Source organism: Oreochromis niloticus, linkage group LG20 (genome assembly GCF_001858045.2).
Source record: "Oreochromis niloticus isolate F11D_XX linkage group LG20, O_niloticus_UMD_NMBU, whole genome shotgun sequence".
NCBI classification, from domain to species: Eukaryota; Metazoa; Chordata; class Actinopteri; order Cichliformes; family Cichlidae; genus Oreochromis; species Oreochromis niloticus.
Window position 1 is genome coordinate 11,071,545 of NC_031984.2, and position 27,751 is coordinate 11,099,295.

General features: G+C 39.2%; 2 protein-coding genes across 7 annotated transcripts; one reads left to right on the forward strand and one right to left on the reverse strand.

The window, feature by feature from the left end:
* Positions 1-2,086: 2,086 nt before the first annotated feature.
* tnfrsf9a (tumor necrosis factor receptor superfamily, member 9a) lies at positions 2,087-7,434 on the forward strand. The gene is made up of 7 exons (XM_005448549.4): positions 2,087-3,207; positions 3,801-3,920; positions 4,044-4,181; positions 4,276-4,348; positions 4,462-4,571; positions 4,654-4,812; positions 4,911-7,434. Exons 1-7 carry the CDS (start codon positions 3,081-3,083, stop codon positions 5,030-5,032), a joined length of 849 nt encoding a protein of 282 aa, XP_005448606.1. The 5' UTR covers positions 2,087-3,080; the 3' UTR covers positions 5,033-7,434.
* On the reverse strand, positions 7,391-25,870 carry ccdc187 (coiled-coil domain containing 187). Of its 6 annotated transcripts, none has more exons than XM_013274924.3 (14): positions 25,296-25,868; positions 24,904-24,999; positions 18,348-18,410; positions 17,449-17,587; positions 17,173-17,263; positions 16,627-16,659; positions 11,552-11,630; positions 9,692-11,026; positions 9,087-9,208; positions 8,911-8,982; positions 8,692-8,826; positions 8,453-8,547; positions 8,274-8,368; positions 7,391-8,193 (listed from the first exon to the last, which is right to left on the reverse strand). In XM_013274924.3, exons 2-14 carry the CDS (start codon positions 24,950-24,952, stop codon positions 8,045-8,047), a joined length of 2,457 nt encoding a protein of 818 aa, XP_013130378.1. In that variant the 5' UTR covers positions 24,953-24,999; positions 25,296-25,868; the 3' UTR covers positions 7,391-8,044. The 6 variants fall into 6 exon arrangements, with proteins under 6 accessions (XP_013130378.1, XP_013130370.1, XP_025757652.1 ...); XM_013274916.3 differs by lacking the exon at positions 25,296-25,868 and adding an exon at positions 20,373-20,437; XM_025901867.1 differs by lacking the exon at positions 18,348-18,410 and having other exon boundaries at positions 25,296-25,870.
* Between the last annotated feature and the right edge of the window lie 1,881 nt (positions 25,871-27,751).

Here is a 27,751-nt window from a genome sequence, read left to right on the forward strand (position 1 = left end):
CTGTTGAAGCTGTCACTTCTAGTTGTTGTGTTCAGAGTGACTTCAAGGGGAATCCTGGCTTTCAGATGGTGATCTCCTTGCAAAACAATGGCAAATCCCTGTTGTATCTACCTAGAATATAGTTACAATAGGGAAATAACACACACACTAGTTTTATGAGCACTTTCCCATTTTGTCCTTCCCTCCCTTTAGTATGAAACACTGTTTGCAATCAAAGCTTTCTCTTTAATTTTGTTTCTCGAAAAAAGAAGAATAAATTGTACATAGAAATTTATTATATATATGAATAAAAATATATATGTTCAAAACACTGTCTTCATTTTTCACCTCACCTGGAGACTGAGTGAAATGCCACTAGGTGGAGACATTGTTTTGTGTGTATTATTGTACAAACTATACATTTGACAGATAAAATGATAAAAATGCGATTTGAAAATGTGCTTAATGTGCTGTTGCCTGTTTTAATTAGAAAGCAGAGCTTAAAACATGCGTTTCAAATGTATGACACAGTCTCGTGGATGGTTAGTGTTCATGACCGGCCTGTGGTCAGCAAAACAGTCGCCTGAAGTCGAGACAGCCATTTACAATTATAGCAGAGATGGGTTAATATGTTGCAACAAAGTTTTAATGTTGGTTTTGACACTTGACAGTTAACACCCCTGAGTGGAGTTTCCAGTACACCAACTACGTGTACTTTCCCAGTGGGCTGGTGTTACTTGTAAAACGGCTATACAACAACAAGCCGACTATATAGTACAGACCCCCATCTACTCGACCCACAACCACAGTCGCGGTTGCTGAGTGACGTCACACACCTACATCTATGGTGGGTGTGTAATAAAAATGCTCGTCGGGAAGGAAGTGCTGTGTAGGCAGAATAAGTTACTCTACTAGAACAGCAGCCCCCAGAAGAGCGCAATGACCTGTAATCGTCTTCGTGCTGTTTGAAATACAGGCCAATGGGTAAAGTGAAAACGTGTAGTCCCACATTAACAAAGCCTTCTGCCATGACAGTTCCAGGTTGACTGTGACTCTGAAGCTTATATCAGCCTACATGCAAATATGAGCGCACACTCATTTACCAGCAGATTGTGTTGCTAAACTCCTTACCGAACAGCCCTGAAGTATTTCCCGAGCCACTATGTTAATTTGTGATGGGGTTTTACTGTGCTTCATTGCTGAATTTTTTAAAGAGGAGGCTGAGGAGTAAATGTGGGAAGGGTTTCTTAGGGTGCGTTGGCAGATGAGGTACAAACGCAGTCTCACAACACGCGCGCACTTTGAGGTGACGACGCAATCGGTCGAGTGTGATGCATTAGAAAGTCAAAGGCATCGCCTGCGAATGTCACGAAGTATCATATGATAGTGAGATGTTACAATCATGACTCAGCAGACAAACGTTATGTGCATGTATTTATTTGGTTCGTTTTTCCCCCTCTGCACTTTTAAATTGAAAGTGTGAATTTAAGCATGAAGACGAGCTAGAACATCCCCAGACAACCTGTAATCACCTGACACCTCATCATTTGTCAGCAAATTTCAAGTGTTTTCCCAAACTCACACCACTTACTGTAAGGAAACTGTTCCTTTTTCAAAGGAAGTACATGCTGCTGAGTTTGGGAAGCGCTATACACAATTGATCAAAGGCACCTGAATATAAATAAAGGTCACTTTTAAAAGCACCACTTTCATTTTATAAGAAATATTCTTACAACACTTTTAATTTCATTTCATTCTACCGGTTTTCCCTCTTTGCTTGGGAGACCCTGGGTATTTGCCACGTGTGGTGTCTAATACAAGTGTTAGCCACCAGATCTTCACATACTGATCTTCTGAAGAGTCTGTGAGGGGGGAATTTCGAGACATTTTCAGTGCCCTTTAAATAAACTTATGATTCTGGGCATGATGTCTTGTCCTATGACTCATCTGTTAAATAACAATGACGCGTTCTCTGTTGTGAATAAAATCGTATTTTAACAATTGTTTACTTAAATTAAAAAAAAGTTTTATGCTGTACATTTTCTTTAATTTCACCTCAATTTTGCATTTCTTCAGTGTATATTGTATGTATACTATGATGCTATGACTCATAGTATAATGGTATTGTCATCCTTAAGCTTTGTTTATAAAACCATATAGACAAAATAAAGTCCAGGAGATTAAGTAAAAAAAAAAATCCCCTTTATGACTGTTTCCCCGTTAGAGACAAAACAGAAAAGTTACGATGAAGTTAAAATCCCTTTTATTTCTATTGTAGCGTGATAACACAGCCTTTCCACGACCGGTAGTTGAGTCTAATGCTTTATTGGGAGACGATATACTGCGTAAGTGCACTCAAATAGAGGCAAAAGCTTCTAGAAAGTAAAGCTGCTATTTGAATTAACTTCACATTTGTAGGTGGGGAACGTGGCTGTGCTATTGTAAACACATTGGGGCGATTGCATCTGAGTTCCAGGAAATCTAGTTTAGCCCTAGTTCAGACATTTCTATGAAGAACAGAGCAGAACAGATTTGAAAGGTGGTTCAAGTTTGAAGGCATGCATAACACGACATTATCACGGCTTTATTCGGTTACTGGTAGAGGAAAAGAAACGAATATTGTAATCTGACTGAGGAAAGTTTCGCTTTTCTTTTTCTTGCAGCCAGCGACAACTTTATAACTTTATAACTTTATCTCTTTGTGTATTTTGAATGATTTTTTTTTTTTTTAATAAATACATTGTAGTTGTATAAAAATGACTAAGATGAAAAACTGTCTATACATGTAGATGAATTCTACCATGGTGAGTCAGAGCGTGCTGGCTGATCTAAGAAGACACGCCCCCCGGCCCCCGCGACGACACTTTTTATAAGCGCTCAGCTGACAAGAGGGTTGATAACCTTTCTGACTGCTGAAGTCGCAACAATACAGTCTGCTTAATATGAGTACAGAGCACAGAACGATGCTCACACAGATTTAGGTAAAGAGAAAAGCCGAATTAGTGCCGTGTGGAAGAGATACCTGGAATAATTCTTCGATTGGATTAAATCAACTCTCTCCTGGAGTAGCTGTATCATCTTCAAGGCTGGAAAGCTGAAGTATGGCTGTAATCACCTGGCTGATCGTTCTCTTTCTGGGCATCCAGTGCAGTGTTGGGGAGATTAATACGGGCTGCAAGTTATGGAAGATAAAGGGGGACGATGTTTGCTGTGACACCTGTCACCCAGGTAATAAAGAAAAAAAGATCCAGAACCTTATAAAAGTTTGCCAATATCTTCTACATTTATTTGTTTTTGTACAGCTGTGCAGCTTTTTCGTTTATTTGTTTGTTTTTAACGGCGCTCTTTTGGATGAAACTTAATTTACAGTTTAGCCTACTGTATATTCGTGAGTGAGATAAGAGAAGTCTTTTCTTCCACATTATTAAACCCAGCTATTATCATTGGATGTTGAAAAAAAATGTGAGAGATTGTTTTCCAACCTTTGAGGAGTTCCTCTGCGGTGGCCACATGCAACCAAAGATAGTTTCAGTGGTTTTTCACCTAATCCACAACAAAGGCAAGGATGATGCAGCTGATATATCCAATCATTGGGAGATGTCACTGACAGAATTTGTCAGTTTCATTCCTGTACATCCAGTGTAAGAGCAGTAAATATAGTTATTAGAGTTCAAACTTTTCTAGAAACATTTCTAGAAATCCTATAACCTTTGAACCTTAAAAAGGAAATCTTTTGTCATTTATTAAGATGTATTATAGCTTTGATGGAGCCAGTGTCACTGAAATTTATGTGTATGTTACTCCCTTGCTTATTTTTGCAGGACATCACCTAGTCAAGGAGTGTGGTCGAACCCCAAAAGACCTTTGTACACCCTGTGAGCCCGGGACCTATACAATGGATCCTAAAAAGTACAGCTGTTACCCTTGTACACAGTGTGTAGGTATGTTGGTGCATTAATTAAGTCACAACCATATAAAAGCCTTTCATCAGCAGTGTATTAAATTCTGGACTAATATAGAAATCTGTAGTACTACAAGAGCTTTCAATCTTTTCATATGTTTAGGTGCTCAGGTCACTCTACAAGCCTGCACTGCCACAACTGATACCAAGTGTGGCTGTAGAGAAGGACTTACTTGTGGTGATGAAAGTTGTTCCTTCTGTGTGAAGACATGTGAAAAAGGCTTTGAACCTACAGAGTATCGTAAGTAAAAGTACAAATAATAAGCTTTTAACTTTAGCCCGACACGACACATGTTGGATTAAATGGCAAATCAACTCACTGACTTTCTCCACAGGTGATTGCAGAAAATGTCCAAATGGAACTTTTAACGACAAAGTTCACCAGAAGTGCAAACCCTGGAGTACCAAGTAAGATAATACCCTTTACTAAATACCACCATGTTTTACTGTTGCTGTAATAAAACACTTGATAAATCCCAGAAAAGTCACAGGAAATCTTTTGTCACGCTTGTTTCTCCCAGGTGCTCCAATCCAAATGAGCAGATTGTGTTCAAAGGAGATGCATTAAATGACATTAAGTGTGTTCCAGTTACACCTGAGACAACACGTGCCCCAAAAGTTGAACCATCTGGTAAGTCATGATTCTTTTTCCTCTTATCATACTGCTTCAGTTCTGATCTAAAGTTGATTATAACGGTGCTGTTTTGAAACAGATGCTCAAGACCCGATATGGCCACTGCTTGTTATCGTTGGCATACTTGTGTTGTTCCCCGTCACCATCATCATTATCATGATCGTGGCTGTGAAAAAACTCCAGAAAAGAAAGAAGACAAAGAAGAGAATTCATGAAAAAATCATTGTAAACCCTACAGGTAATTTCTCTTGCATTTCATGATTAGGTAATATATCACCTGAATCATAGTGATTAACTATTTTAATTGCTTACCTTTTCCCTCTTTTTCTCCTTCAGATGACCCCAGGACATTAATTGCAATAGAGTGCAGTTTCCATGAGGCTCAGCAGGAACAGGGCAGCACTTGCAGCTCAGAGTCACTGGACTCTAAGGACTCTTCAGAGCAGCTGATTGCATGAATGGAAGGACCTGGACTAGAAAGCCGCATGGAAGTAGCTTTTTCATTTAAGGAAACAGGATTTTACAGCTAAAATGGGATTCTTCTTTCTTCATACTGAGCCACTTTTTGTTTTGTTTTTAAAAAAAAAAAATGTCTTTGTTATACCAAGTTGCTTAGGTCAGCTGTTTTTATTCTAGAACAGCATAAGCTATTGTGAACAAAAGGCCTAATAGGTCAAAACAAACTGTAACATCTTGCTCAGTTTTAACAACTGGATACAGTTTTAGTGATCCTTCAATAACACAAGAGGAAGGGGAATTCTGAGAGGGGGAAGAAAAGAGTGGACTTAACAATAGGTTATTCACCATGTAAATTCTAACAGAAGGCTGTTTTTTTGCCTTCTTGAAATGTGAAAGCAGTCATGAAATAACAATGAATGGAAGACCGCCTTTTTGCTATTACATTTTTAACTGCGTTCAAAGTTCAGTCCACTCATCCCAGTACACCGTAAAACAGCTGTAGTGAGTAAGAGCATGATTGAGACTCATTAATCTGGTATTTGCACACCTGAGCGGTAAAGCTGCCAAGTATGCTCAGTTTGAAAATACGATGTGGGTGAGTGCGCAAGTGGGTGTAACAGACTGATTTTAGTCATATTAGTTTCTGAGCCTTTATATTACCTCCCAGTAGTATGGTTTTACATATGCTCAAAGCCTGAACATAACATAGCAACCTACCTGCTGTTTATGGCAGCTGTTTTGTTGTTTTAATTGTTTTATCTGTTGGTCATTTACAGTGTCTTTTTTTTTTTAAATAATTATTATGTGTTAAATTGTGAAAATAGGTAGCTAGACACATGTAGCCTCTTCCACTCCACTGAACATTACCAGGAACTATATGGACTTTCCAACTGTTGCTTAACTGGTCAAAAAAGTCCAGTGAAGGGACTTCCCTATTTTAAGTAGATAAAGCTACAATTCAAGCTGAAGCACTAGGGAGGCCTAATAGTGAAATGCGGATTGTACAGAATGATTTGCAAATGGAAGGTAAAAACTGTTCAGCTGTGACAATCACTGAGCATGTTAAGGCATGCTGTATGACTAAGTGTTTATCAGATCAAGTATGCGTTTAACAGGTCATATCAGAATAAGAAGAAAACATGAAATGCTCAAAAGCTTAGTAACACAATTGCGGAAATGTTTTAGAATTCCTCACGAATGCCACATGGGAAATCCACCAATTATCACTATAACTCCTGAATGTCTTGGGAAATCCTGTGAACAAATATGCTTGACTAATATAAATGATATGCAAGCTAAGCTCAGGGGCCAAGTGGAAACCCCCCAGAGAGTCTTGTTACTTTTATTTTCTTCTAGAACAGCAGAGTGGGCAGCAACATTAGACCAAACGGTTTTTTGTTTTAAATTCTATTGCTCCCCTGGTCTTTAGAAGGCAAGTGTTTCTTCATGGAACATTTGAGAAATATACTGTGTGGGCTTTGCCTGAAAATGTTTACCCACGCCTATAGTAATAGAGCAACGTATGAGTCACCGCTCCAGCAAAGCAAAATCAGTTAAAGACTTCAAAGTTCACAGGTGGCGCAGAGAAAAAGTGTTAACATTACAGTACAGTCATACAGTGACATTTTAATACGACTGCAGCACTTTATTATACCTGCTGAATGTTACCTGCTGAATGTCATGTACTTTTGATTTGAATGTATAATTTCTGTCTCATGGTGATTTCCTGTGAAATGTCTTCAGCTGTCTATAGTACTGTATAAAACTGATTATATGTATTTTTACACTGTACTTACATGACATTTTTGAACACACAGTAAAGATTGTATTTATTATGTACAGAATAGTTGCATTCATGGTGCCATATTTCAGTTGTGTAAAGAAAAGAGTTTAAATGTGGCAGCAAGAACAACATACACAAAACAAAAACAGAGACCAATAAATAGTAATACATGCATCAAAATCATTTCCAGTCACTTCTGTTAGATTCCTGTTTGGCATTAGGAATAGTGTTAAAGTGACCACAACTTGCTGGTAAAACATGCAAGATGTCTTAGTTCAGAGTCGGTCTTTGGTGTTGGATTTCAGAGATTGCGAAATGTAGTTGTACGCCCCAAAAAGGTAATAGTAGCAGCTAAGCTTCATGTAGCTATAGCTTTATTTATTCCATGAGCTGTCACCAAGAGTATAATGAACTTCCTCGTTTGAGTGGGAAAGAAATACATTTAATTTTGACTTCTTTCACTACCACTATGTTAATGTGATCCAGTTTTACAACTTCTGGGATTTCCATGTATAAAAAGCAAACAAAGTTTTTTTGATTGTCGTTGGATAACAGCAAACATGACAAGAACTGCTTTGAAATAAGATTAGGTTTCCACCCTTTCTTAGTAAAGATTAACGTTCACATGCTTCTGGAGATTCCCCCAAGAAATAGAGTGGAGGAAATAATTATTTGATCCCCTGCTGAATTTGTACATTTACTCACTTAAGAAGAAATTAACAGTATCAAATTTTTATGGTAGCTTCATTTTAATGGAGAGCGACAGAATCTCAGCCAAAAATCCAACCCAATCCTTAGGGATTATTAAAGTATTCTGATTTAGACAATGAAGTTATATACTAGGTGGCAGAACTTAGTAGTCTACTTGGATGGTTTAGTGTATTTGTAATGTAAATAAAGTGTAGGCACAACTTGGGGATGACTGAGAGATCCAGCTGACAGTATACTGGTTAACTACAGATAAAATACAATACAATAACAAACCCAACATTTCCCTTTAGCATTTATAAAAGCCATGATTTTAAAATGTTGTCTTTACTCACTTAATCAAGAATCTAAAAAGTCTCCTTATTCCACTGCTCTAAAAAAGTGCTAGTAGGGGCAGCTGAGTGAATGCTATTCGTGTCAGTTTTAACCCTAAAATAATAAGCAATGAGAACTCTAGCTGAACTGATTAAGTGTTATAAAAGAAACTGTGTTGGCCTACAGCAGAACACAGTGTTGGAGATCACTGTTGCTTGCAGTTCTCCTTCTTCTCTTTGGATTTACTTCGTCCCGATTTGTCTGTTTGACGCTTTGTTGGCGGAATAAATGTAGGCTCCTCAAGCATTTCATTTAGACCTGACTGTGGCACAGGAAGGGGCTGAGAAGCTGGACCTACAATGGAGGAAAAGGAACTGTCAAGTTATTGTTTCAACAGTTTCAACAGCGGTTTTATTTCAGTTCAGTTCAAATACCTATTTGTCGCATTTGGAGGCTCATTGTGCCTTGCCTCCTCGCCTGGAAGGTTGGATCCAATTCCTCTGCAATGTTTCTAATCTGCTGGGCTGATCTATAAATGTAGCAGCTGTGAGTCACCATATTTTTGAAATATCAGACATACAGCATTAATTAAGAGTTTTAACTTGTTAATTACGGTGTAGTGGTGGTGGGACTTGGCGGAAGGTTCTCTGGAGAGCAGTCCTCAGTTGGGGAAGGAAGGCCCTCTGAGTCAAGTCTCTCTCGTTGGACCTGAAATGAACAAAGAGGTTTCTCAGCTTGTTTAAAAACTCTGCTGGCAGAAACACCCAATAAACACCTTTCACACATATATACACAGCCCTGTTATGCATGTTTGTCTTTGTCTTGAATTCCTAACCATATGTTCAAACAAACCTGTCTCTCTCTTGCAGCTCGTCTGTCATGATGATTTATCATCGCCCTATGCTCACGCCAAGACTCAGGCCCTTCCAGCTCACGAGATCTACGCTTTGATTTAATTTCTTGTTTCTGCATGAATCGTGCAATTTCCTAGACAAAAAAAAGGCATGATCTTACTAATCAGTTGGATGTTAAATAAATGGATACTGATGACATGTCAGTTTATCATTCCACCTCATCCTGTGCCACTTGTGCTACTCTGAAGTCCCCTTCTGGATAAGAACAACGTTGAGATGGCGGAGAGTTCTGTGAGGAAACAAAGTAAATGTTCAGATCAACAAACAAAACTTCTGTTTTTCTGCTAACCTTCTAAACTACAGTGTTTCATGTTAAATTCTTGGATCAGTTACCCTCCTAAACAGCTTTTCCTCTTCCTCCTGTAGCTTGAGGGCCAGTTCTTCATCTTCTAAAACCTGCTGCAGCTCCCCCAGGCTCAGATTAGTTTCACTCAGCTCTGGTTGAGGTGGTGCTCCTAAAGGTGAAGTTTGACAGTTTCACATTCACAGAGAATTGAGCAACTGTGATGATGATGAGCACATGATTTGTTAGAAAAACATCACCCATTAATCATTCAAGTTTACTGAAAGAGTGTGGCAAAGGTTATTTACAATGACATTTGAAATGACAGCACAAGCTGAAAAGATGCAGAATGAAAACGACACCCTGGAATTCGTTTGCTTACAACCCTCAAGATGAAAAGGAAAAAATTAATTAGAAGAAGAAAAAGTAGAGAATTAAAGTACAAAGCAAAGACTATTTTAGACCACTGATTTTGTAGATATGAAACAGGGAAACGTCCCACTTCAGTAAGGAATCAAGACACCACTAAAGCCCAAGTCCAGATAAGGGGATGATTAAGGGAAGATGAGAGGAGCAGATGTACACAGAGAGGGACAGCACCATGCTGGAAGCTTTCCCTCTGCAGATTAGAGTTGGCTGCAGGTCTAAGTGTTACCTGCTGCCGTGCGCCTTGACCTATCCCTGGTTGAAGCCCTGCTGCTGGTGCTGAGACTTTGGCTACGCCCTGGGGCTCTTCGTCGGGGTACATTTACTCTCCTCTCCACGTCTTGCTCCTCCTCTGAGCTTAAGCTTTCTTCTGCGGTCCTGTGTAAATGCCTCCGCTCGCTTGCTGCCCTCCTGACTCTGTAATTATTTACATTCCTCTCTCCCCTCTCATCATTGTTAGTGTATTTGTGCTCTCTCCACCTTCTACTGCCTTGTCTTTCTCTTTTAGCAAGGTCCGAGTCTCTTCTCCTAATCTCGTAAATCTCTCCATTATCATGATGCCTGTCTCGGTCTTCTCTGTGATCTCTCCCGCTGCTCTCTCGGTATGACAATCTCTTTCTCTCCCTAATATCTCCATGGAAACTGTGCCTCGTGGAAGCAGCTCTGTGGAAGGCTCTCTGATGTGGTTGGGAGTCGCCGCTGGAGACCTCACTCCCATGAAGCACCTGGCTGTCTCTGCTTTGAGGCCTTATTTGCAGTGGCGCCCCATTGCCACCAAGCTTCACAGGCACACCCCTCTCTTTGAGGACACGGGCCAGCATCTTCCACACTTGGCTGCTTTCACTCTGCTCCCTGCGAGAGCTCCTCTTATCATCTCGAAAACGGACGTGTTTGTCAGGGCTGTCCTTGTAGCTCCAGGTCTTTGCAAAGTCTCTGTTGCTGTGTCTATCCCTGTCATGCAGCCGAACAGATTCACTGTGACTGCGTCGCTTTTCTCTAAACTCGACGAACTGAGAGCCTGTATCCTGACCTCTGATCTCATACTCATCTCTGTACTTCCTCTCTTTATCCTGATTCCTAGGCCTCCTTTCATTCAGATCACCATTTTCATAAAAGTCCTCGTCCCACTCTTCTCTCTCCTCCCTGAACTCGTCTGAGAATGTTCTACGAGAGTAAACTCTTCTGTAATTTCTCTCTTGTGGCTGATGTAAAGATGCCCGCTGTCGAGCAGGTGCAGTGTTGAATCTTTCATTCAGTCTCTGGGACCAGACAGAGAGCTGTTCAGAGAAAACTGTGTCCGAGTCATCTGAATTTTCACTCAAAGGCTCTCTCAATTCACTGCTAATTTGCCTAATGGAATTGGGGTGTCCTTGATTTGACCATGAAGTTGTATTTTTCTGAGCCGCTAACCCCCTTGGGGAGTTAGTCTGAGGCCCAGTTATGTCTGAGTGAGAAGTAGAGGATCGCCACCTGGTGGTGGTGCTCTGGTGCTGCTCCTCCCCCTGGCAAACGCTGTTGTATGTGTGCTGTTGTAGGGATATCAGTGCAGGGTCACTCGTGCTGCCTTTAGTATTGCCAAACATGCAAACAAAAAAGGGGTTGGTGGGTGAGTCTGTTAGTGATTATTATTAATGATGAAGTAACACAGCAATACAAACAGCTGCATCTACAATTAGTATAAATGGATGAAATATAACTGACATATTTCCATGCATTTACATACAAGAATGGGCCCTGCAAATGCTGAAAATGTAATTCCATGCGTAAAAGACAATATAAAAACAAACATGAAAGCAAGTTAGAACAAAAAAACATTATCAAGGTATTCATGAACAAATGAGCAACTTTTTTGTTCATGGCCTTGTAGCATCTGTGGTGAGTGATTTAAATACAGCTGCAGTAATGATCACAAGCAGAGCCAAGAATGTTTAGTAAGAAGCTAAATAATGTCAGGTTATGTCCTATGGGAGTATAACAAAGCCTTCTGCAAACCACTAAAAATATCCAAAAAAAACCCCCAAAACATTTTATTTAAAAAAATGTGAAAATTTCAAAATAATCTTTATAACTATATACAATAATCCTTTACCTTCACTATGACTCCCTGACCCTCTACTTCGTCTCCTGATACTCTCCTCTTCCTCTTCTTGCAACCGTTTGGCAATTTCCTGTGGAAACAAGGCCAGTGTGTAAACAAATATGACTTTCAGCAGATAAAATGATCTCTTCCATCAAATAAGCACCTTATCAAAGATATGTTTCTACTTTCCATTTTAGTTTTCAACAGTTTTCACCAACAATATATAAGGCATTTCTATAAAATAATGTGAAGAATGACAGAATCTTTTAGTGTATGACATAGTAAAAAAAAACAAAAAACAAGAGCAAATAAAAGACTAAATTAGAAAACAAAAAACAAAAATTTGAGCTTCCCTGATTAAAAGAATGACACTATAAATGGTCGGGTTACACTGATGTGGAACTATGAGTCGACATAACTGCAAGAATGAGGCGCCACGTACATTGTACCCTTTTCCACCAACAGAGGGCAATGTAACACAGATAAAATCAACAGCTGCAATTTGACAATGAAGGAAAATCTTATCCATGAATTAATATGTCCCATGTGGATGATTTTGCTTTTGTTCATAATGTAGCAGAGAGCTGTCTTGGGCTCCAGATATTCCTTCGTCGGTTTAAACCTCACAGCACTCTTTAAACTCGCTCAGCTCCTTTAGATTTGTTCTCATTGGTGAGGTAACAACCAAAATGGACCACAACCTTAGACCACATTTTTACATGCAGACGGTAATCTTTCTACATTGGACATGCAGAGTTATGTTGGGGGATTTGATGCTGCTGTGATTTGACATCTTAATAGCGGTCATTTAACAAAGTCTGTTCTGGGTGGCCAGTGACACCACAGGATTTAGGACTCTGACTGACTGAATAGAACCTGTAAGAAAAAATTAAGAAAAAGTAAACTTTTACAGCAGAAGCAGGTCAATACCACTGCTCCACTTGAAGTAACACTGTCACAGGGGATTGTCTGGTCTTACCAGAGCAGCTGTGTGTCTCTAGGGTCCAGCTTCAATGTATCTCAATGCTACTTTTTTGTGCTACCAATAAATCATCAAAATTCAACCAGTGAATTCTATGAGATTTCCCTCTGTGGGCAGCATTTACAACATAAATCATAAGTAAAAGCAAGCACAGCTGCTTTTGCCTTGCAATCAGGACATTTGTGTGAGCCACTTTGCCAGCATCAGCAGACAATCAGCAGCTTGCCATGGCAGGTTAGGCGTGCAGTGCCACAGGGATCTGGCATTTAAAAGTGCACAGCCTGATGCCTTCTGTTCCTTAATTAAAGACACGATCTACAGGGAGGCAAATATTTAATCAACACCTCTGATCAGCCAGTCATTATGGAAGGTAAGCTAACGTGTGCGCTAATAGTTCATCATTTGATCCCTATATCAACACTCATAAAAAGAAAATACTGCAGAGCCAAAAAAGTAAACTAGGGTTTACATTTAATGTAAAGTGTAAACCACAGAGTTCAAACCCATCCCCTTTAATAATGATCAAAGAATTTTACAGCCCTCTATGACCTCACACCCTCCAAACAAGGAGCTTTTATACACAGCCTTCTCCAAAAAGGAAACTGCCATGTAGAGAAAATATTTTGCTGTAGTAGCCATGTGAAACAGACAACCAAGCCAGCTAGAGAGTTTTCATGGCTGAGTCGCTGACTTTTTCCAGCACAATAGACTTCTCGTTTCTCAGCGACACCATTCATGTTATTCAAAGAATCAGATGATTTTCTTTTTGGTAAAGCAAGTTATACAAAATGCATCAAGACAGCATCATTGAGGGGGGCAGGATTTGCCTTGTGTGTGAACATTCAAACACCGTGGGAGTGGTGATTGATGAGAACCATCTGGTTGGACAACCATGTTTTGGCTGCAAGATGAATTGTTTTTGTATTTACAGCACTGTAGAGGTTCACTTCCATACCATAAACAAGAGGTAGATACATGTAAAAACAGCTATCCAAGCATTATATTTATATTGCAAACTTGGATTTGGAACCAGATGGTCATGCTCATGTTTGTTTATATTAAAACTAGATGTACAGCACTGTGCAAGCATCTTGAGCCACGGCTTATTTCTTTTATAGCTTGTGTCCAAGGAGACAAACTTCACACGAGCAATTTCAGAGGAATGTTTTTTGTTTGTTAAGCCATTTAACATTTACTTGTAAATCACTGAAGCATAAAAAAGAGACCAAAGTGAAGGGAGGAATAAAGAGCTAATTTTGAAGGCACTTTGTTACTAGCAGCCTGTCACAAAAACACATCAACTGTTGCCATTTTGTTAGCAGAATAAAAAAATGTCAAAGATAACAAAGTTTGACAACATTAAATAATATTTTTGTACGGATTACCAAGGGCAAGGTGCATCTTGGGAAGGTGTGCAAAGTGTCCTTAAAAAAACACTAAGAAAACTAAAGTGGAGACAAGAGAAGTTACACATCTGCTACTTTGATCTGAAAAGTTGAAAGACATGTCTTTAAGAAATAGGGAAAAAAATCCAGCAAAGACCTGACACATGACTTTGATGCATGGCCCTTCAGTTGATCCGTGTACTGTTCACTGAGGCCACCTAGAAAAGGTCTCAGTGGAAGCGTGGCTGTCAAAAAGCCATTCATAAAGAAAGGGAAAAGGCTTAAGAATGCCAAATTACACAAGAACTAGACTAAAATAAAATGAGTGGCAGGAAGTGCTATGGAGAGATAAACCGAATCTTTATATTTTGGTTCTACAGGAGTTCAGGAGAGAAGGATAACAGTGAGTGTCCACAGTGTCTAAAACACATGCTGTCATGGTTAGAGTTTTGATGTAATTATGAATGCAGAAAAATTACTGTCTGCTTTTGATCCAGCATGCAACACCATCTGGAAAGCATCTGATTGGGAATAGCTTTATTTATTTATTTAATTATTTTAAATCATGACACTGATGCCAATCACCACGCATAAAAGCACAGCTAGATGGAAAAACAGACCGTCTCAGAATCCAGATCTCAACATTACTGAAACATTGTGGCAGAAAACGGAACAAAAGGAAGCCAACATCCAAAGAAGGGCTTTTAATGTCCTTCAATGGAGAACTATTCCTGAAGAATACTTACAGAAATTACAAGAAAGCTTGCCTGAGAGAGTTAAGGATGTGTTGAAGAAAAGGTGGTCATACCAAAAACTGACTTTCAAGCTTCTTAAAACTACACAAAATCTGTTTTTGCCTTATACACTGCATTTCAAAAATATGCTCGCACATGTTAAATTGCAGCATCTATTTCCCAGCAAAACGTAAAGAAATGAGGGACGGGTTGAGACTTTTGCATAATACTGTATTGTATATAAGGAACTGAACCTGATCATAGCATTAGTTAGTTGTTAGTTAATGAAATGATCAGGAGATTGCTAATGTCAAAGATTTCTTATTCCCAAGATAATAATTGTAAGTACAAAATTTCATAGCAATGAATTTCTGTTGAAATATTTCCAGTCAGAAGTAATATTCCTATACATAGAGCTGGAGTGCTAATGAGGCTAAAACATTCAAGCCATCATTCTGTAATAGAGCTTATTAGAATCTAAATGATCTATTTAGAGATTAAAATATTAAACACCAAAATTGAGAATACGACAGTGTGCAAGTTTTGCATGACTAAATGTGCACATATGAATGCATTCTGGATAAAGCCCTTGCTGGTCCATGCCTGGAGCTAAGCACCGGTGAAACTGCTTGAGCCATCATCACTTGAAAGACTGTGCTAAACAGCTGACCGTGCTTTTAAAGCCCTCTTTTGGAGTGATGGATACACCCGAGGCCCAGAGCAGCACTTTGCTGCCAGTGGGATTCATTATTTACTCAGTTAGTCCTAAGAGTGAGCAGAATGAGCCATATGATACTCCCTGTAACAGGCGCATAATTAAATGATATATAAATACATCCTAAGTGCCATAAATGTCTATGAGTCCCTGTGCTGAGTGTGATTTCACTGACTTTAAAGGGGAATGCCAGTGGTATTAATTTACCTTTTACCGTCACTAAATCTTTAAGGAAAATTATTTTTCCTTACTTTTCACCCCATTTTTTCACATTGTTTTGTAAGTTTGTATGCATATCATACAAAAGAAAAAAAAATTATTTGTGCTATCCCTTTTAACAAAAGAAAGAAATGCTCATACTTCCTAGGACAGACGAGAAACAAGTATCTCTCCAAGTATTACTTTGTGCTGAAGGTAAACTTGTTCATACAGTATCCTGTTCTGCTCTGGTTACTGCCAGCAACTTGATGCCCATGGGAAAGGATTTGTTCCTCTTTCAGGAACAAATCCCTCACAATATTTTACTTTGCAAAGTTTGCTGTCAAGGTTTTTTATCTTATTATCAGGGGGGCCGTTCAGTTCGGAGTTAATACCATGGAGCTTTTAAATTAAAAATGACAAAAATGAGTGGCTGGTAGAGGAAAACTGATTTTCTGCTTTGCACATCATTCATTCAAGGAGCACGTCTATGTCTTCTAGAATAGTCTATAGTGGTTTGAACTTGACTTGACTTTAAAACTATAGATTTGCACAAGAAAGAGATACACATTAAGAAATACATTTAAAATACAAGTGCATGCTCATGCTACTGTATTGTTTGACCTGTGTGCGCTGTGACATTAAAATGATGATCTTATAGGTCGTTGAAGGTGCATAAATGCAAAAAAGGGTAATTTTAGCCTAATGCTGATTGGTTACTAGGCAACATGAAGACACAATAGATCATGTATAATTCAGCTTTTATGGATATGAATGAGATGTAATTATTTTGAAACTTAAATAACAGAAAACAGGTAAAAAACAGGTCCTAGAACATTAGCAGGTCGCTGCCAGGTAATATATTATGATGACATCAGGATAAATATAACTGAAAATTTGTGGATATAAATTAGATACTACTGTCATGAAAACTGTCATAAAAATGATAAAATACTTTCATAAAGTGTTACAGGGACAGTAATGCTGAAAACAGATTATTTTATCCTGTTGCTAGTTACAACATCACAATATCTGATATAGATAAGAACCTTCATGGGCCTAAGATGTACCTGTGTGCCAAGTTTGGATGCTCTCCTGATCATCTAGGGAGGTGTTGGCGGTCACACACACACAAAAATGAACATGCAGAAAGACAGAGAGAGATTTTGTATATTATAGTAAGATGAGCTTACCAGCCATGTACTATTATAACACTAGTACACTTTCTGAGCTAAAGATAAGATTTTTAAAAATCAAATATGTTCAAAGTTACCAACTCTAACAGGTTTTTCCCTATTTGGTTAAATGCATGACAGCTCATGGTTAAGCTCCCCAGTTAACCTAGACTATAGCGAGCATGGGTGCTAAGGGAAATTACTCATTTAAGGTTATGATAAAGTTCCTATATTTGGGTAAACCCTTTGAGAGATGTATGCATCATCTCATTTCAAAGGGGTCCAACCTAACTCTTCTTATCCCCATAAAGGTAGATTTATTTTTTTGACTGTTGGGTACTGTAAAAGAAGATTAAATACACATTGTTTTTTTTAAATATTTATGCACAGGTTGGTAATAAAATATGCTATGTAAGCAAAGAGATGTGAGTAAAAGCTCACCTCATCATCCAGCTCCCTCCTCTGAGCCTCCTCGGCACATCTCTGGAGTTCTTCCTGAATCACACGGGCATACTCAAAGTCCTGCTCCTCTCTACAGAGCAGTCGCAGAAGAAAATTACTTCTCATATTTGTGATTTATGGATACAATAATCAACATAATATGCAGCAAAGTAAAAGAAGACAAAAATTTGTGCAATAAATTTACATGCAGTAGCGTAAGGGTTGCATGTAGCACAGTGTGGTTATTGCAGGAGTGTGCTTTGAGGAGTCACCTACAGTTGTCTGGAGGCCTGTCTCTGAAGGGCACTCTGCTGGGCCTGCTGCTCCTCCTCTTCATCCTGCAGCTTCTTGGCTACACGGATGTCATTCTGCACAAGCTGGTTCTTTAGAATGTTGGTGGTATAGTATTGCTCGACTGTAAGTGCAAGGCAGAAAAAAGGGGAGATAGTAAGGTAACGTGCAATGCAAGTATCAAAATGGACCATATTAGATCTGTTACATATGAATTAATATGTACTATATTGCATTTGAACTTTAAATCTGTTTTCGTTTTCAATCATTATGAATGTTTTGATTATCTGAAACATGGTTTGCCGCATGCCAGCTCTTCAGTGATGACACTTTTGAGGAATCTTAAAAATACATACCAAATTGTACGGCATTTTGTTTACAAAGATGTACAGAGACACCACAGCAGCAACCAAAAAGGCTTTCATGGAAATACATATGTTATGTAGTACAAATACATCTGTTTGTTATATAATCTTTTCTATCTCTTTGTGTATAAGTTTTTGCAATAAAATCCAATCTAACACAAACCAATCCAACAGCAATGCATTACGTTTTTACCTCTATAAAGATGGTTTTAGTGCGGTTCTGTTACCACTTCAGAGAGGTGACAGTTATTGAAAAGTGTTCACAAAATTTTGGTTGCGTAATTAAATTACTCGAGGGAGCTGTTGTTTTGGATTGCATTATTTGGCACACCAGTGCAATTCTAAAGTCCTTGGCAAGTCTGCAGCATAACACTGTGGTGGTGAATACTTCAGGAAAAGAAAAACCCAACATACAGTGGTGGTTCACTGAGACAGAATGGAGTGCAGCTCACATAATAGAAGTTAGCAGACGCTTGCACAGTATGCAGCTGTCAAATAGCTGCTTAACTTTGTACTTACTCTCCTGCTCTTGCAGGTTGTGTGCCAGCGCTCCATCCTCCAGCACAGCAAAACACTGGCACACTGAAACAATAGACAACAGCAACATTTACAAACAGTTACAAAGTGCTCACAAATGAATGAAGGGGTGGGATACAAGTGTTTAATAAAGTGAGGAGTTCTCAGAGGCTGACGATTACTAAAACAACAGAAAACCGACAGCAGTCAGGAATGGATGTCAATGGCTCCATCGAAAAACAAAAGCTGGGCCTTTGGATGAACTGTGCTGCTTTTGGTCCAACAGTCTGTCCAAAGCGAAACAATAGGATACAAGTGCTGCGTGTTATGATGGATGTTTACACGACACAGACAAAAGCAGAGGAGTGTCCCTTTAAACTGAAAAAAGCAACCATCCACCACTCTGGCATCACTGTTAAGTACATTAAAGGATCTTATAAAATGTTTAGAGCAGGGTAGCAGCATTTCAGAGCAAGATTCAAGTGCCCAGAATTAGCAGTCACAGACTTTTAGAGCAAAATAGCAGCTCCACCGTCCTGAGCGATGCTCATGTGCTATACAGTGTGTGTGAGCAGCTTTTTAACAGTAACAGACACATAGTCATTCGCTCATTGTTAAAACGATGTTAAGAGATGCATAGATGCATGCTTTTCTTTCACTTATGTGCTCACTATGCCTACCAAATGAATATGCAAAGTTTAAAAGCAGCTGCCTGCAAACATTTAAGTTAGTGCAGATGGTACAAATGTACAGTGTGTCAAATGAAAACTGTAAGGCTGTCATAAATCCAAAGGCTTTAACTACAAGCTTGGTGTATTCCAACTCTGTCTGGTACTCCATATCAAGCCACAAGTCTTTCATATCCTGTGATCCAATAGTCTGGCCACCTGCTGCTAGATATGGCAATAAAACATATCAGTTTCATGTCATTAGTGAACTCTCACCCTTGCACGTTTAAAAAAAAAAACAAAAAAAAAACTGCAAAGACTAGCACTTTAACATAGACTCAAGAACATAAGAAATAATTATACAATTGTTATTCTAAACTGTAAACATATCAAGTGCTTACAGTAGTCCTTAATGAGGCACAATAGCTTCTTATCTGTGTTTAAAGATCTGTCAAACAAACTCAAACGTTACTCAGGAGAAAATAAACACAGACAGCAGCATTGTGGCTTAGATGTTTCTCCAACTCTTCCATTTCTCCACACACACAGCTTACAGTGACCCGCCAAAACCGCTTAGCTACCTAATAGATTTTCATCAGGGAACCCAGAGAGTTGCCTTTTCGTACAATGGAGGCTTCTAAATAGCAAAAGAACGACAGAGGACAGTGTCTAAGAGGAGATTTAGCTCACTGCTGAAAATCTTTCATGCTGAGCGAGAGACTGGGCCAATTAAAAACACCTGTCCTTCTGCTAATCCATCCACTGAGCCCAACACAGCGGGCTGTGTAACGGTTGTGGAAACAATGGCTCCACAAATGTTGCACACATGCTCTCAGTTGTTTAAGATAACCTGATTAGCTTGTGAAAGCTTAAAATTTAGATGGGTGCTAGAATACATTTTACATTGCTAAAAGTTTTTTAGTTTTTTTATTCTTTTAGCCTTTTTTTAAGGATGTATAGACAGATAATATTTCTCTAAGCTTTCAGGAAAACCTAGTAGTAGATATATACTGCTTGAGCAATTGGGTACACCAGCATGAGCTTACATACTATTAAAGCTACTCAATTTCTGATGCTTGTAAGTTTTTAGACTGAGAGACACTTCTAACTCTTCCTTCTAGCCCTGTGACAGATTGGCAGCTGTGACCATAAGTTGAATAAGTGGATGGACAGGGCCAGGGCTGTTGTATTAAATTGTACTGGATTGTTCAAGGGTCAGGTTGCCACTTGCTTGAGGATGCTTAATGGAGAGCAGCGTGTTGTTATTAAAGGTGTATAGACAAATGAAGTACACATTTACCCAACAACAAAAAAAAGGTTTTAACTAAAAGGCAGACAAAGATCTCTGAAATGTACTTACTATCTGGAGATGTATTAGATGGTAATACTGATGACGACAACAAATTGGTGGCGTCGACATTCATTCTAATAGGGATATATTAAGATTACAGGACAGCAGGTGAATACAAATATAACATCAGGTGTTTGATCCATTCCAAGATTGAAGAATGTTTCAAGACAGTCATTCATATCTAACTCATACCTATCTAAATATGCATTCCTCTCGCATTTTGTTGCACCTTATCTTGACCACTAACGCCTAATCCTATAGTGCTTATAACAATTTTATTCATTTATACAAAACACAATTGCATCTAAGGTTTTATAAAAAATCAAAGGCTCTTCCTTGTTTGAAAATAGGACAGTAAAAAAAGAGACCCAAATGCCTGAAACACTGCTATGACAAAAAAAAAGAAAAAGCTAAGAAGAAGTCTCTGAGGAGTAGGTTTCAATCTAAAGAGGCTCAACTGTCACAGGCCATGAAAATCACCCAGACAGCACAAAGCCCCAAAGGGAGCCTCCTTACAACACGAACGACCCTACAAGCCTACACTGAGAGTTTTACCAAAACAGACATGCATTACCACTTACACCTGTTGCTGAGCTTAAGAGACTATCCGCTAAATGGATCTCCAACCTGCCCTTATGGGTCCAGTCTGCCGGTGAGGAGGGTTTAAGTTGAACGATTGATTTTATCCGACGGGACAAAATGACAAGTCAAAACAATTTAGTCTTCGAATCCAACGAAGAAAGAAGAGCAAAGCAGAAAATCAGGGGAAAAATGAAAGAAATGACAGTCTTCTCTGGCATGAGCGTGGATATGCATGTGGGTGTGTCTGCATTGTGGGCGAACTTGTTTTTCCACAGCACTGCTATAGGGGTTGGAAACAGAGACTTCACAATTGTTACTTCTAAACAGGTTTTGTGAAACAAGGTGTGAGACACTCAGAGCTACCAATCCCCCCAAAAAACATGCTCAGTGTGACTGCAGGCAATCCAACTGTAAGCTTCTTAATGAAGGTCCTTAATAGGGTTGTGTCTATTTTCTAAGAGGATAGTGAATCAAAGATCCAGCAGGGAAAAAAATTTATGCTACGTTTGAAAAAACAAGGATAAGATCCACTGAGAGTGAGAAAGAGTACAAAGCAAAAACGTAACGTAAAAAAAGCAAACAAATAAACAAAAAAAGCCTGAGTCAGCATCACTGTATAGCACAGAGTTCCCCACTAGTTTGACTTTTGTAATATCCAATTTTTAAGCAAGAACCTACCTTAAAGCCTAAACAGTCGTGTGGAAAAGTCTGTTTTCCATACATTTAAATGCATTTTTTTCAACTGCAACCTTCACTCATAATACAGAAACACATAGCTGAACGTGTTTTTATTAGTGCACTAACAGCCGATTTTCCAAAACAAAATTATGCAGATCATGTCTGTGATCCAGCGCGCAGGAACAGCCGCTCAAACACTGACAGAGATATTTCACCTTCATCTTCACAGCTACTTGGATAGCAGCAGTTGCAAATGCCTGCCAAACAAAGAAACTGGCTAAAGGAGAAATGACAAGGGTTCTATTTTCAGCCAAAATCCCCCACCGACCGCCCACATGCTCTCTCCTCTCGCTCCCTTCCTCTCTGGACTGTTCTGCTCTCCTCCTCACTGCTTTTTCTGCACAAGATTCCACCACGAAGTGCCTGACCATCCCACAGATCTTTGTGTTTTGTGTTATAAACGCAGCGTACTGGGCCAAATAACTCCTGAACTGGACCAGTTTGTCAGGGAGAACAAAAAGAGGTGAGGGGTAATGGCACTCTGGGTCAGTTGGTGAGAGTGAAATTAGGAATGAGGGGGAGGTGGGGGAATTCCTCTGGGAGCTGCATTCCCTCAGCACATCAGGCTATATCAGGAGCAGGAGAGGAGGGAAAAAACAGGAACTGATAAGGGGGCGCAGTGGAAACAAAGAAAGCTGACTTTGCCAGGGATCTTAAATGGTGAGGAAAGTGAAGGTGGAAAGGGACAAGGGAAACTTTGGCTCTTAAGAAAAAGGAAGCATATGCATCCACAAAAGAACATTGAGTAAACCGTCGCAGAGCCAAAAAGAGAAAATGTCTGTCTGGTAAAAAAAGATAATGGATAAAGAAAAAAAAATCAGTCACCAGACAGATGATTTACATACTGCAATTGCCTCATTGACAAGTTTATAGGTGCTATTACTGGCTTTGTTTGTGCACTGGCCCCTGCTCAATAAAGCATGAAAATGCTAAGCTGCACACTGCGCCCTTTGTGTGTGGAAACAAGAGTGGAGTGCTGAATTATCTCCCTTGATAAAAAGACTCGCAGACCTATTTCTATCCCATTCATTAGCTTGGACATGCCAAAGAATGAGTCTTCACTGAGGCGACAGCTTACAAGTTCCTAACCTGTGAATGTTTCCACACTTACATGCAAGCAGATAAAAATCAATTTAGCGCTGCATCTTAATAACACCGAGACAATATTGTGGCATTGCTTAGCTTTTTTCTTTCTGCTCATATTTAATACCCACGTTGGCATGTTTAAAATATATTTATGCTTGTATCGTGGTACGCATAGTATCACCAGGTTCTTGCCAATACACATTCCTGCTTTCCATGCATACACGCTTCTCTAACTATACTGAATATGCTAGACAATAAATTCATATTTGTTTACAACATTTTAAATGTATTGTGCTGAATAATTTTCAATCTATAGCTTAAAATGACTCTGAAGATAAATTCAGATCGGGCTGTTTACCCAGTTCGGATCTCGAGCTTTATATTTGCCATCATATATTACTGTTACTACAAATAAGAATATGCTCAACAGACAATTTATACACTTTGTTACCAGTTTAATAGAATAGAATAGCCCTTTATTGTCACTGTACATGCACAACAAAATTGTTGGTGCTCCACATCAACTGTGCCGGAATAAAAATTAAATAGTGGACAGCAGGAATAAATAGCAAACAGGAGAAATATACACAATCAAGTGGGGTATATACAAAACAAGAGAAATATATGCAAAACAAGAGAAAGGCACACATTAGAGAACCAGTTGCAAAGTGCTTGGAAGTACTGCACAGAAAAGACTTGGTCTGAATAGAGTAGGCATGGCCTGTTACAGGAATATATCCTACCTCAACAACGATTATAATGCACTGATTTCATTTTTAACTATTTTGCAGAAAGCTGTTTGTAGAAGGGCTGAAATGTATTGTTCTAGACTGACAGCTACAACACAACAAAGACAAACAATGAATAGGCTCAATTTTGTCCCACCATTTATACCAAGCTAAAAAAAACACAAGCACATAATTGTGAGTATTTTGCAGAGCACCTTCATCTGAGCTGAATTCCCCTTTCTTTCCCATGGATTCACATATCCCAGCTATCTCATTCTTTGCTCTTATCTGCACCCAGCATGCCAGTTCTGTCACTCATTGGATCAATCTCTGTAACACAATGCAACATGAACGTTTGTACACAACATGCCCTCCTACTCCAGCCTTCTTTTACCTGGCTTTAGTCTTTCCTGTATGGTTGCTGTCCCAAACTCTACACGGGAAACCAGCTTAACAATCCTAAAGCTGGCTGGACATGTGCACGGACCCTCATCAAGTTTTTCCAGGCTCAGCCTTTTGGGGGGTTGACTGCGCACATAAAAATGACTGGTTCAAATATAGCTTGGACAAAGAGGTTTTGTTACCTTTTATAATGCTTGCATTTCCTTGCCATTTCCGGCCATGCAATTATCAAAAATGGTTTTGTTTTTAAGATTGGGCAAACTAACCCCTACTTAGAAAATGCTGGTTAAAAATATTTTTGTCCTGGTGATTTTCCTTTGGTGAAAGGCCAGACCAACCTGTTGCAGGGAAAAACCCTGCTCATACTTCAGTTGTTTGAACAGCGTTAATGATGCGCACGTTTCCTTTGTTAGATAGTCATTCATAAAAGAAGATCAGTTCTTTTTAGATGCTTAGTACATCTGGACAATTATTAAGCTTGACTGAAATATCCTCAGATCACTGTGTGTTTATCTTTTTCTCGTGACCTCATACTTCAATTCAATTTGAGTGCAATAAACAGACTAGAGCTTTTTAGCTTTCCCAACAGACAATTAGGTACCAGCTTTATTCCTGTTACCATACAGCACAGAACAGTACTTAAATCTGCACTGTCTGCTGCATCAGCCACAACACACGACAAGACACTTCTTATCCGATGTAGATACAGAGCACTGATTTAAGTTAGTCATAACACAAAAATGAGAGGATACAAAGTGGTCGCTCTCATTCTCTCTCAAACAGAAGGTTAAGTCTGCCCTCAGCTAGAGTGTCAATAAAAACTCTTAATGCGTACTGGCTCCATGTCTGTAGCTCAGTAAGTGCCCATGATCTCTGACCTGCATGTATAGAGGCTAAACACGCACCCACACAAAGCTTTTCTCCAGCACATACCACGAACCACTTTTCTCTTGAACTTTCTACAGTTGCTAAAGTTGGGTCTTTGTGGGAGTGTATAAGCCTACCTTCTTGGACACGTGGAAGGTTGGACTGGTCAATCTCCAGCTCTGCCATCACTGTCCTCCCTGTGCCCTTAAAGCCTCATGGTGATACAGAAGACTCTGGCAACAGAAAGAAATTGTTTCTTAATTAACATACAGTAAAATTAAGAAGCAATGAGTTTCCACGCCAGACAACCATAGGGAACTCGAACCTCAAATAAAACATTTGGTAATAAACATACTGAACAGATATTAACCCACTAATATTCGCCCACAGAGTTGATTACTCACTAACTAGCTGAGATCAATGGCTGCCAGGAGCAACGCTACTGTTGCCATTAACTAAAGGTTAGAATGTAATGTAAACATAATCTGAAGGCCAATTGCAGAACAAAGTAAAATAACAGCAGCCCTACCTGTTCCCAGCACGCAGCCGCCCACGCACACACTGCAGTGTTGTGTTTGTACACAGCCTATTCAACAAGTACCAAACATGACAGCGAAGTGTCAACTTTGGAGTCGCTCGCACTTCTCCCCCTCTCTCTCTCCTTTCCTGTTTCTCTGTCTGTGCTACAAACTATCCAAAATGTCACGAGCGCACTTGACCGTTTCTAACGCCTCTACTTTAGGTGTGAATTTTAAGCGAAAGCGGAGGTACTTGTTCATCACAAAAACAAAGACCCGTCGACTCGTGATGGGAAGCTAGGGCGGACAAACTTAGCCCACAGTCTGTCGCTCCGGCTGCTGCTTCTTCGCAGCTCCTGTTCGGCAACAGTGTGGGCGGTTAAAAGATGCTGCCTTCACGTGCAAGCAGAAGCTCGGGCTCTCGTCTATCACGAGCCACGGTATCTTAATAAAAATTCAAATGTATTGCCAAATGTTTTATCAGCTCTTTCATTCCACGAAAAGCCCGGTCTCTTCGGTGGCAGAGGCAGAGGCAGGATGAAAGGTCGGTGTAGAAAAAATAAAGCTGTAAGGAAGAGCTCAGTTCAGGCCAAAGGTGATTATGAATTCAGATTGGACACGTGGTAGCAGGACACTGAAGTTGGTGACACCCATCGTGTATACTATTAAAGCTCCAGTAATGCTGTCCAGGCCTAAGCATAAATTTTCACAGTTGTTCAGCGAGTGAATTTGTGTTTTTCAACAGTCCCTGAAGGCATCTCAAACGTTCCAGTTGCTCACATTTTCCAGAGCGACATAGGCTATACTTTACTATGTATTCTTTTTTATTGCTGTAGTTTGAATATAGTAGGCTGTGTTTATTGGTTTAATTGCAAAGCATGGAGATGGGAAAGAACGAAAAGACATTTGAGAGAGGGAGTTGAGGAAGGAATCTATCTGTCGAATTCAAAGCTGATAATTAATTTCATCCAACATCTGCTTCAAGAAAAAAACTAGATTTGTGCAGAAATAATAGGAGAACTAACATTTCCTGCAGTGTACAGATAATGAGCCAGACTGACAGTTTTAAGACTGATAAATTCGGGGAGAAACAAACAAGCCTGTATAGAAGAATAAGATGCCCCCCCTCCCCGAAATACGTTCAAACCCAGTTTATTTGTAATGTGTAAAATGACAAATATTCAAGGTTTTCTAAACGTAACGATGCCCTCTGCTGGCTGCGTTTGTGTCGCTGAAATATTGTCAAGTTAGAAATAAATCTCTGGTCTCATAGATGAAAAGGATGTCAGTGTTTGGATTGTCATATCTTGTTGATATGAGGTGTAGTTTTAAGATTCATGATTTTCAGGAGGTTATGACAGTCAGATGTTTTCAGTGATAAAACTCCAAATACTCAACATTAAAGGTTGGTAAATAAGGGCATATTCCATTGGTGAAGACCCAAAGCAAAAGTGGAATTAATACACTTTGAGACTCCTTTATGTTAATAACAAGGTGGCATTTTTTTAAAAATAAAATCACATGTAGCCTGCTCTGAACCAATTTAACTGTAAACATACATCCATTGTAGCCAACACAAAATGCCAATTCTAATTCTTTCTTTTTTGTCTTTTTGTAAGAAATATATATTTTTAAAAAAGGTGAAACCAAAGAGCAGAAAATAAGATAACAAAAAACAAACAAACGTGGGAATCAGATCAAGAAGAAGAAGAATTAAACTTGACAGTATGAAAGAAATAAACAGACAGAGAGAAAGAGATGGGGGGGGGTCTCATTCAATTCAAATAGCACGTGGAAAGCTCAAGATAAGAAGCATCAATAAAACTGTACAACCTTTGTCATCAAGTCAGCAAGTATAATGGCGTTTCCACCTGGTGGTGACCAAATTTTAAGCAGCTGTCAAGCCAGCTAAAAGCATCTTTCTAGACTTTGTGTGGTGGTTGAAAATTACAATCAAGGAATCATTTTCCTAAAAGTAGTCACCCGAGGCTATTCCCATACCATGTGATAAAAGGCGCCACTTGTGTCTAAAAGGTATAGTGCACAATTTTGGCCAGCTTTAAGCATCAAACTATAAAGTCTATGTGTAGTGATGTGTATGAAATTTAAGTGTATTTGTTGATGACAGGATTTTTGATGAACTGTTGAAATGACACCATCCTTATCAAAAATGTGGTCTGGGATTTCTGTCCACCAGAGTGAATCTAGTGGGAATGGGAGATAGGTTCCTTCAGAATATGACAGTATAATCAGATGGTTTCCCCATTCCACTGAGCCTCACACAAAGCCTTTAGTAATGGTTTTGTGTATATACCTACACTGCAAATCAAAATGCACAGAGGGTTACAAAAGAGTATGAGCCTCTTTCTCTGTATGCATTACCAAGAGTATAAATGGCTTTGTTATACCACACCTAACAATGTCCAAATATGAAATTCCTTCTTTGTGTTTTCCTGCTCAGTATTTT